The sequence below is a fragment of the Zingiber officinale genome, chromosome 9A (genome assembly GCF_018446385.1).
Source record: "Zingiber officinale cultivar Zhangliang chromosome 9A, Zo_v1.1, whole genome shotgun sequence".
In the NCBI taxonomy this organism is placed as follows: domain Eukaryota; kingdom Viridiplantae; phylum Streptophyta; class Magnoliopsida; order Zingiberales; family Zingiberaceae; genus Zingiber; species Zingiber officinale.
Genome location: NC_056002.1, coordinates 6,148,572 through 6,160,063, shown reverse-complemented (window position 1 = coordinate 6,160,063; position 11,492 = coordinate 6,148,572). Strand labels below are relative to the sequence as shown.

Sequence of the window (11,492 nt, the reverse complement as noted above, 5' to 3'; positions counted from 1 at the left end):
GCTGAATAAGGAGATAAGCATTGATGTAGCTTTCATCATCCAAACACTTTTGATAAGGTCTATAGGGACCAAACTGATTTGATCCTTCATGGAGATGTTCATGTGCAATATAGAACTGTTTTTGTACAGGTTATGTTTGAACTCCAATCAGCAGGTGCCTGCCCACCATCAGGTAATAAACAAATGGTCAAAAGGGCTCAGCTACTCCCCTCATTTGAGATTCTCCAACAATGGTACAAGCATTGCATGATTGGGGGACAAAACGTTAATCTAATGCAGCAAACTTACCTGCTGATGTATTAAAAGGCACTCTTATGAGCCCACTTAACTAGCAGTCATTTGCTGTCTCAGGAAAAAGGACGGAAAGATCTCTCTCCATCTGCAGAATAAAAGCTTTGATACCATGACAATGAAATTATCAGCAACAACCGAGCACAAAAACACCATGCAGAAAACATTAGTAAATTTGGAACACACACATGTTGATAGCTTTCCAGTGCTGCAATGACATGATGATTAATTACTACAATGCAGGTAAAATCATCTGTTATTTTGCTCTGCGAGTTACTTCGTCTCCTCCTCTCACCTCCAAACTTGCACAATTCTGAATCCTAACTTGTGTAATCTGTGACACTCTCTCCTCTCTCTCTATCTCTCTCTCGGTTTCTCTCGACTAATTGTTTGATTGCTAATTACAGAGGTCTGTTCCTCTTGTGGCCGGACTTCCCTTCGGAGTCCCCTTCCGAGGAAGCGTCCATGGACCTGGTGAAGGAGACGGAGAGGTCGGCGTAGAGGTCGACGACGCGTCGTATGTTGTTGTTGAGCTCGCGAATTAGGCTGACGTTGCGGGTGAGGTTGTCGGGGATTTTGGACTCGTGGTTCTGATTGATCTCGTTGATCAACAGCCTGTTCTGGTCCAAGATGCTCTGCACCTGGAGGAAGCTCTTTTGGAAGGTCGCGAAGACCTTGCCGTCGACTTGACTTCCGTTGCCGAACCCGGAGAAGCTATCCCCTTCCATCATCCCTTACCTCGATCGCCAAAAGGCCCTGCAAAATAATCAATTAATCGTATCAAAGTCGAGGACTTTTTCCAGTGGAAGACGGAGAACACAGAAAAAGTATAATATCGGCGATAAAAAAATACGGCGCGCAAGCTGAGTTCCAGTCTACAGAAAGAGAGATGCAGAGCAAGGACTGAGAGAAAGAGAGAGAAGAGGGAATCTATTGAAAATTTGTCGCGATTCACTAGGGCACGAGAGACAGTAAGTGTCGAGAGATAATGGCCGCTGCAGCTCCTTTTCAGAGAGGAAAACGAGATCAGATGGAGCAGCGCGGCTCTTTTTGTATCCTGGCGCACAAAAGCTTCTCCAGTTCCCCACGGAGAAAATGCTCTCGCCTTGGTTCATGTCGCAAATCCCACTTTGAATCAATCAATACGAACAATCAACGAAGAAGAAGAAGAAAAAAAAGTTCATTAGATCGTCAAAAGGAACCCTATCGTGAAAAAAATATGGTACAAATAAAACTTTATCACTGCGGTTCCATCTCGAATGGCAGAAAAAGATGGAGCAAAAAACACAAAAAAAGCGGATCGGCTCCGGAAGCCAAATTTGTCCGCTAAGCGACGATCTTTGATGGATAAAACGCATGAAGAAAGAGATTTCAGTGCGATAGAAACTTGTAAACACACGACACGGAGCGAGAGGCCGACCTTTGTTGTGTCAAACTGGTGCTTTTTGTGCGACAAACCTAGGAGATGCGGGGGAGCAAGGAGATGGTGAAATCGATGGGGGCGAAGCCTCGAAGGTATCAGCGATTCCCTCGAATCTCTTTTTGAGAGAGAGAGAAGAAGAGAGATCGATCGACGAGAAAATGAGAACAAAAATCCCGCTGCGGAGAATGAGACAAGCAGCCGGGTGGCTCCTCTTGCGTGTTCGCCTGCCTCTCCTCTCCGCCGCCAGGAGCTTAAACAGTCACCGACATCCTTTAGCGATCGCCGATTGGTCGAATTTTATTTTTCAAACCAAGCCGGTCAATCGGCCCGGCTCGACCTCCGTTTTATTGAAAAAAAACAGAATTTCTTATCCCATCCAATAGATAAATTTTCAAATTATCTAAATCATTTATCATAATTTTAAAATTATTAAATTATATATTTGTTTTCTGTTTTACCCTCATCTTTAAATTAATTCAACTAATTTTTTTTCTATGCGTTTAAAAAAAATTATGGAATTTTGGTCAAAATCTATATAGTAAGAGTAGTGATTTTTTTAAATATAAATATATTTGAAAAATTAATTCATCTTTAAAAAAAAATATTACTCTAAATATATTCGATCAAATTGATATTTGATAATATTTTTACAATCAAAAGAACTAGATAAACACATATGAACTATTTTATGTCATTTCGAAGTCTTTATATCCATCAGTCGATTTTGGTTGAAACCGACTATGGATTTAGATAACTCGAAATGACATAAAATCAGTTCCTATGTGATCGTCTAGTTCTCCTAATTGTAAAAATGTTATCAAATATTAATTTGACACAATATATTAAGAGTAATGATTTTTTAAATACGAATGTATTTAAAAATTTAATTCGTGTTTAAAAAATCATTGCTCTCAATATATTGGGGCAAATTAATATTTGAGAGTTTTGATAACTCATAAGATCTGGTTTCACTTTATTCCTTTACTCCGAAAAAAATAATAATCCCAGTTAGCCTCATTGACTATCCCTAGGGGTGCGTTTGGTTCAAGTTATCATATATAACCTTGGTTATGTGATTACCAGGTAATCACATAACTAAGGTTATAAGGAATAAAACATAACCAAATGTTGTTTGGTTCAACCTAGGTAATGCAACAAAAACTTGTTTGTTTGAAGGTTTTAATGAATACCTTAGTTTAATATTTTACTGTATTACCCTCAGTTACAGAATCAACTATACATATTATTATTATTATTATTATTATTTATTTTTTTATGTTTTTTTTACTTTTCTTTTTCTTGTATATCTTTTTTACTTTTTATGTCTTTTTTTATTTTTTATTTTTTATATTTTTTTATTTTTTTACATTTTTAAATTTTAATTTTTTTTAAATTTTTTAAATTTTTAAAATTTTTACATTTTTATAAATTTTTTATTTATTTTATTTTATTTTATTTTTGATTTTTTAAAATTTAAATTTTTTATTTTTAAAATTTATATTTTTTAATTTTTTTTATTTTTAAAAAATATTTATTTTTAAAAAATTTAAAATTTTTACATTTTTAAAATTTTTTAAACATTTTTTTATTTTATTTTTACATTTTTTATTATTTTTTTTACAATTTTTTCTTATCGAAAGGTATTTTTGGTAAAAAAAATTCGTTAACCCCGGAATCAAGAAAAACCTTAGTTTTCTGAGGTTTTCCGATTCTGGGCTGCATGGAACATTACTCGGGAATCATCGAATACCTAAACCAAACAAGGTTTTTGTTGATAACTTTGGATGGATAACCAAGGTTATCAAGAATAACCCCGAACCAAACGCACCCTAGAAGTAATCGATCCGGCCCCACAGAAGTTTTCCACCGGGCACCAAGATAAACCAAGAAGCACACGTAGCAACCAGTCCAGAAGTCCATCATCCTTTGGTTACGCCCCCATTTGGAGGGAAAATTCTTGCAAATACGTCTTCGCTGAGGTTCAAACTGTGAGTGTCTGGGTGACAACCTGAATGCCCTACCATGACATCATGGCCCCGGGGACAGATTTCACTTTATTCCGAGCTCTTAGGTTCATCCAGCCATAATTTCAAAAAATTAATGCTCTCAGTATAATGGACCTAGAAACCTTAAATGACATTAAATGAGTTTTTTTTTTTGTTCGTCTAGTTTTTCTGATTATAAAAATATTATTAAATATCAATTTGACGTAAGAGCAATAATTTTTTAAACACAAATGTATCTAAAAAATTAATTTATATTTAAAAAAATCACTGCTCTCAATATATTAGGTCAAATTGATATTTATAATACTTTTCACGATCAAGAGAACTAGATGAATATATATAAATTAATTTTATATCATTCCAAGATTTCTAGGTCCATTAGTCGATTTTGGTTGAAATTGATTGATAAATTTTTTAAATAAAATAAAATAATTTAATTGATTTTTTTTAGTCAAATTAATTTAAAGACGAGGGTAAAACAAAAAATTGATATATTATTTAGTAATTTTAATATTATGATATATAATTTAGATATTTTAAAACTTATTCCGATAAAAAATTGGAATAAAAAATAACTATCCGGGAACTTAGATGGAGATTCGAGAAGTCAGCCACGTCATTATGTTATCTAGTCCGCCAGATGCTCCGGCTATTTGATGACAGATAAAATTTTTAAAAAGTATTATTTATTTTTAAAACTATAATTAAAATATTATTCTTATTTTGGAAATAATTTGATTTAATATTTTAGATGGAGACACCGTTTTGAGCACGCTAACTGGACAGTAGCTATAGCATGAACGAGCTGCAATCACTGAATAATTTCCACACGCGTAAATTTAACTTTTTTGGATTTAAAAATTCTTTCGAAAATTAATTCATCTTTTCTGATTAGACGTAACTATTCCTGCATTGGATAATATTTTGTTGGCTAAATCTTTAATAATAATTTTAAAAAAATATTTTTAAAATTAGTTATTAAAAAGAATTAAATATTATTTTTTAGAAAAACTAATTTTTATATAAAATTTAGTTTTCTGTGATAATAATTTTATTTTTTATTAATAAAATTATTAAATTATTTAACTTTTTAGTTAGAATGTCAAATAGAGTTTATTAATTTTAATTTTCAAAATTTTATTTTTACTAATACATTTTATTTTATATTTTATATTTTATGATAAAAAATCTCTAATTCGTATTATTATCGAGAAATAAAAAGAAAGAGCGAGGAAGAAATATTATCGACAAAGAAGAGAAAACGTTCTTTGTGAGTATCATCGGTGAGGAAGGAGAAACATGTAAAATCGTTAATAAAAAAGAAAAGGGCACAATGTACTGGTGAAAAAATTATTAGGATTTTTAAAAAATATTGAGGAGAAAAGAATTTATTATGTTTTATAAGAATAATATTACTAATTGCAAAATAAAATGAGAATCGGAGTAATAATAAAAAAAAAGAAAGAAATATGTCAATTTAAAAATGAATTATATTTAAGGTAGAGTAAAATCTCATATAAAATTATGGTAGACAATTAATGAGAAAATAAAGACAAGTACAAGGGATAAATAGGAAGTGGAATCGATAATGAAATAATTGACAAGATGTCATTAATGAATTAACAAGACATTTATAATTAATTAATATTAATGGTGCTAATTTAATTTTTTCAATATCTTTAATTAATTAGCCCCAATAAAATTAGGGCTCTAGGCATATGCCTTAATGATCTATGCCTTGAGCCGGACCTGGTTATTATTCCAAAGATTAGTAGTCGTCTATGATTTACTTTCTCCGTATTGATCCTGAAATAAATTGACGAAAGTGCTGGGAGTAAACACATTCATCTTTTATCACCAATCATGCTGATCATCCGTACCAATCATGCTTCTCAAGTTTTTTTGGAATCGGAATCGGACCGATCGTTTTTATATTGAAAGATTATAATTCTGAGTGACCAATTGGAAAAAAAGGATTATTTTAATATACAGACTAAGCCCTTTTTAGCATAGTTTAATATGATAAATTTTATGGTAGTTTAGTCAACCAACGCCTAAAAGTTTTTAAATCTCAAATCACACAATTTAAATTTCGAATTATCAAATTAAGCACTCCAAAATATCCCTCAGCCCTTCCTTATGAGATCTTATGAGATAGGATTCTCCGTCCCAAAATTTCCTTATCCTCCTATCTCACTTGTCACAGGCAATTGATTGCCTGCGGCCATCGTCGACGAAATCTAAATTATACTAGAAGGTGAATTTAGGAGGTCGTTCTCAGCATGATCATGGTTAGAATTTGACAACGGAGGAGCAAGAGCCCGAGTCGACGGTTGTAATTTCACAATTAGTTCGATCATAATTTTGGAACCACGTAATAGGTAAAAATTAATCATAATTTAATCAAACTAAGCTCATTCATGATAGTAAAAATTTAATAATCAAATCAAAGCATACTACTAAAATTTTTATCTAAAATATTTTAATTAAAATTTAAGGATCAAAATGATTAAATAATATTACATTTTAATTTTTTATATTATTTAAAATTGCAGAGGAAAAAGATATTTTTAAATGAAATATATCCTTCGATAAATTTTAATTTTTGTTACCTCGTTTAATAAATATCAAATTTAAACGCGGATTTTGGTTAACCCGCCCGTTAAATGCGTACACCAGAAGAGTGTAACATGTACTCCTGCAAAACGTGACGACTTTAACGTGGACCGGCGCCGTTATTAAAACCCACGACCGACGCCAACAACCACAAAGCAGGGCGTGACCTTACAGAAGAAAGCCCATGGCGTGTCTGAAAACCTTCCCTAATCTTCACCGCCCTCGCTTACCCTTCAGATCCCTCAGCTCTGCCCCTCGGCTTTTTTCCTCACATCATCTCCGCCCCTCCGCCACGCTATCCTTCTCCTCCTCCTCCTCCCCCAACACCGCTGCCATGGCTGCCGTCTCCACCGTCGAGCACGTGGTCCTCTTCAAGATCCGGGAGTCCACTGACCAGTCCAAGATCGATGCCATGATGTCCGGCCTGCGATCCTTGGTCTCCCTCGACGTCGTCAGCCACCTCACTGCCGGTCCTATCCTCCGCCACCGATCCTCCGCCGCCTCCGCTTCCGGGTTTACCCACTTGCTTCACAGCCGCTACCGATCCAAAGAAGACCTTGCCACCTACTCCGCCCACCCCGCCCACATGGCTGTCGTCATGGAGCTCGGGCTCCCCATCTCCGATGACGTCATGGCTGTTGATTGGGTCGTCGATCTCGATGGTCCGGTGGTGCCACCGCCAGGGTCGGCGATGCGGCTCACCCTCGCGAAGCCGAAGGAAGGTGCCACTGCGGAGCTCATGGAGACCCTCTCCAAGGTCAAGGCCTCTTCACCGGCCGCGGTCACGCAGGTGAGTTTCGGGGAAAATTTCTCGCCGGCGAGGGCCAAGGGGCACGGCGTGGGGCTTTTGGCGTTTTTTAGTAGCCTGGAAGAGCTCGATGCGATGGATGCGAGACAGAAGGATTTGGTTGATTCGGTTAAAGAGAAGGTCAGGCCGCTTTTGGAGAGCTTCATTGTGCTTGATTTTGTTGTTCCGCCACCTGACGATGCTAGCCTTTGATGCTTTTTCACCCGAAGCCCACAGAGGTTCATTCGAAACTCCATTTTTTTCCGATATAATTGAACTTTCAAATGCCAATCTCCTCAAAGAAATAATTTCCTCTCCAAAATTGTATATTTGTAGCACATATTTTTGGAATTATGCTGAAGAGATTAATTTTATTGATCCTTTCTATTTGTTAAACAATCTTGAACAAAATTGGTCTTAGAAGAATTAGAGTTTTGATTACACAAAAAAGACTGGCTTAAAGCTCGTCAAACTTTGGGATTGGAATTTGAAGCAACCTATATTAACAACTTAATATTACTTATTACAGGGAAGCAACTTTGGTAGTGAAAAGGGATTGATTGCATTCCTTGGGTCAAGCGATGTGCATTGTATTTATAAATTACAATCCGACTTCCCTCAACATAGACTAACAAAGACTTGTTAAAGTTACAACTTAAAGTTTTAATGGCAACTACACTTATTTTCCAAGTCCTTGGATTATATTTTTCCTGATTAATATACATATTTAAGATACTTGGGCTCAATATAAAATTACACTTTCAATCATTTTGTTTGTAATCTCTCTCTCTCTCTCTAAATCTCATTTGGAGTTGAATCATAGACTTTGATTTTTTGTTCCATGGTGACTCTGCTTCTTGCTTAGTTAAGATGGGAGGGGCCACTAGCTACACCAAGAAAACTTTAGTTCAGGGATCTAAATAACTTAGGTAATACTAATGATGGAACTTTACATAGAGCTTAATGGAGAGATATCAAATATAACTGACCAAAATTAGGTTGGGCACAAGCTCACATTCACGGAGTTGTGTCAAGTCACTAGGCATTACTTGCCATTTAATACAATGCCCAAGCCTTTTAGTCTAATCTGAGTAGCTTGCAAGCTGTTCATTTGTGCCTTGTTTGTTACTTTAGATGCCTTTTCTATAAAAGAAATGAGGGAGGAGAAGGAGAAAAAGATCTAAAATTCTGTGTTTTCTAGGATGGATGGAAAAAATGCTTACTCATCTCTTTGTATGGATTAGGCTTAATTTGTCCTTTTATTTATTTATTTTTTAGGTTGTATAAGATTCAGACAAAAAGACAGTAAACTCCACCTGCTGGTCTAGTTGGTAATGGCCTCAAATTGGTGCCTGTGTTCCTCACTTTCAATCGTCAATGGAAAAGAAACATATTGGCACCTTAGACCATCACATTTGTTCATGTGGTACTATGGATATGGAGCATTGTAGCTTCAACACTTCCTTTTAAGGCGGGGTGTACCTCTTTCCATTCCAAATTAATTTAAGAACCCCAAAATGCCAAGATTCTTTATTGGGAAAGTTTCATGATCTTAACCATGTACGATTGAAGGGAGGAAATGACTCATATTCTCTTTCATTGCCTTGAATTCCAAGTTTATCAAAATTGAGACATTGCTTTTGTGATCATGTAGAAATTGGGTGGAGCCACTTCGTCCCAAAATCACTTGTCACTTGGATGGAAATACCTTATTATAATACTCACATCATGGATTAGGCAGATTATAGGCACAACCTCAGCTAATTGTGACCCTGCTCCACTAAACCCATACCTAGCCTAGCAAATTAGAGTTGGCGCCAATCCATACCCTAGCATAGCCCAAACATATTTGCAAGATTCAAGATCTTGAGTAGTGCTAAATTTTTAGTTTTTGACTGGAATAATATTGGTTTCTATCATGCTAGCATTTTGATGTATGGTGCCAATGGAGAATTGGAGGTGGAGGAAGAAAGGAAGGAGATAAAGTAAGAAAAAGAAGATAAGGCAACCATGTACTTAAGTTCAAATTTTGTGTTCCGTCTAGAAGGGTATAATATTGATATTGTTTTGTATGACCATGAGTTTAAAAAATAATAATGGGATTTCAATTCATCTTTACCTATATTATAGCATGCCAAAGAGTGTCAAGTGTTGCCATGACATGTTACTCATCCGCATGATTGACACGACACAAGAGATAATACTCGTGCTGAATAGTATTGAGTTTAAGAAATTTATTGAAATGATACATTTCGATCGTGCCACATAACATGATATGAAATTTCAAACCATCCATGTGTGTCTCAAGCTCATAGTTATTTAAGGCGTGAGACGTCCAAAAGTGCATAGGTGCTATAGGGCCTGAGGCGCATTGCGCAAAGTGAGGCGCACACCTTATCAAAGTAAGGCGCTCTGGGTATAAAATTTTACAATCCAAACATATATAGGGAATTTCTATCAAAATATTTCTCTAACAAAACTATAGTCCATAAAATATTAAACAATAATGTAAATATGCACACTTAAGGCGTAGGCGCAAGAGGCTTGCTTGGATGCACCTTGCGCTTGCGCCTAGGCATAGCTAGGCGAGCACCTTTAATAACTAAGTCTAGCTTATATTTAATAATAAAATCTGAGGTATAGAAAGGCTAAGAAGAGGGCTGAATAGATGGAGAGAGCAAAGCTGTACTAGGCATGTTGTGGGACAAGTAAAGGGACCAAGAGTTTAATCATGAGGGGACAAATTCAAAATGTCAAATAGTTATTTATGGGCCAAGAAGTGCTAATTCTGTAAGTTTTATTTTACCAATGTGGTTCCTTGGTTGGACTAGTGATATTGCTCTTAAAGAAGCTCAATGACTAGAAAAGACCTTTGGAAGTTGACTAGATTTTTGCTGATTCATTCCTTCAAAATTTTCATAGTTGATCTGTAAGGATTTCAAATTTTGTGAATTCCTAACAGTTCAATCCTTAAAAAGGTATAGGGAGATATACTAGCTAAACTTTTAGTTGATACCTAGGTTCCAATTTTTCTTCAAGACCCAGTTCATATGTACAGCTCTGTTCTTGAAGTTAATCCTATTTTCACTATTATTAGCTCTTTGTATGTGTAGAAACAATTTCTGAATAACATGGCATTGACAAAAATCCCCAAAATGTTTCACTTGAAAAAATTAAAATGATTGGAAGAGCTTGCTTTACAAACTATATATATTCCTACTATAATTGGAGCAACGTCGCTACATGTATGTTGTAACTCGGATTCAGTTGCAAGTATGCTGTAGTTTTCAAAATTTTATACGTGGACAATGAACTGGGTATATAATGAATCAGCAATGTTATTCAGGTTACAATGACCATTGCTGTAAATTTCATATGAAGCATGCTCCTTGTCTCCTGGAAAATTCCTATTTTGTTACATGTAGCTACTTGAAATTTACATATGCCCATCAATTACTATATGTTCTTATTTCTTACAGTTGAAATAATCTTGAGATCTTCTAAATTCTAGGAATTTTCCAACAACTTTAATGAAGTGTCATGGTCTTCCTCTTGCAGTCTCTCAGTTATCAAGGAAGCTTCTGATGGATTTTCTGCATGTTGTCCTACAAAATAAAGGCATTGTGTTTGGTTCTTTTCCTGATTTAGGCAAATATTATTTATCCTTCCTAAATTGGACTGAACGTTTCGTGTCCAAGATTGTAATCTTTGATGCCCTAATTCTGGATCTTGTGCCTGCCTTGTCGCCCATCAATGGAGGTTGGTTGCATTTTTTATTAGAGAAATGAAGATTGCAGCAGGAGAATGTGAATATCATTTCTTCTGTTTTACATAAAATGATATTAAATGGTGATAAATTTTTTGCTCGACTGTAATAACTCTTATCTTAGCAGTTATATTCATTTTGATACAAAAAATTGTAATCCAGATAGGAGTTAAATTGCACCACAGATATTTAAGACATCACAGTCATCCCTCAACACATGCCTTACACTTCAATACAAACCCGAGAACAAAAGAAGCATCATAATCCCACAGGAAGACCCTCCAAATCTATGTATCCAGTGAGGGTAAAACGACTCGAACCTCATGATCCTTTTGTCGATGAAGCGATGCTGATGGTGAGGACTGGAATTATGAACACAAAAAGAAGCCAAAGGGACAGTGATATGCTACTCTCACGATAATCATCCTCTGGCTCAGCAACCTGTCTTCCAGTCCATGTATAATGGCGATAGCACAGCAAGAAGTGCCAGTGTGATGGCAGCAAGCTTCACAGTAGAACTATTAGTCCTACCCATGCAGCTTCTGGAGTCAGGATTTTCTGGACGATTTTTTGTGGTCTAGAAGATGCGCCACTTGTATTTGT

At 35.5% G+C, this 11,492-nt stretch overlaps 2 protein-coding genes across 4 annotated transcripts; one reads left to right on the top strand and one right to left on the bottom strand.

Annotated features, from left to right (window-relative positions):
* Nucleotides 1–446: 446 nt before the first annotated feature.
* Nucleotides 447–1,978, bottom strand: LOC122019977 (protein ELF4-LIKE 3-like). 2 transcript variants are annotated; one of them, XM_042577648.1, is made up of 2 exons: nucleotides 1,750–1,978; nucleotides 447–1,047 (listed from the first exon to the last, which is right to left on the bottom strand). In XM_042577648.1, exon 2 carries the CDS (start codon nucleotides 1,020–1,022, stop codon nucleotides 693–695), a length of 330 nt encoding a protein of 109 aa, XP_042433582.1. In that variant the 5' UTR covers nucleotides 1,023–1,047; nucleotides 1,750–1,978; the 3' UTR covers nucleotides 447–692. The 2 variants fall into 2 exon arrangements, with proteins under 2 accessions (XP_042433582.1, XP_042433581.1); XM_042577647.1 differs by having other exon boundaries at nucleotides 1,712–1,976.
* A 4,514-nt stretch (nucleotides 1,979–6,492) lies between these two features.
* Nucleotides 6,493–10,953, top strand: LOC122019976 (stress-response A/B barrel domain-containing protein UP3-like). Of its 2 annotated transcripts, none has more exons than XM_042577645.1 (2): nucleotides 6,493–7,362; nucleotides 10,682–10,953. In XM_042577645.1, exon 1 carries the CDS (start codon nucleotides 6,521–6,523, stop codon nucleotides 7,334–7,336), a length of 816 nt encoding a protein of 271 aa, XP_042433579.1. In that variant the 5' UTR covers nucleotides 6,493–6,520; the 3' UTR covers nucleotides 7,337–7,362; nucleotides 10,682–10,953. The 2 variants fall into 2 exon arrangements, with proteins under 2 accessions (XP_042433579.1, XP_042433580.1); XM_042577646.1 differs by having other exon boundaries at nucleotides 10,635–10,953.
* The last annotated feature ends 539 nt before the right edge of the window (nucleotides 10,954–11,492 follow it).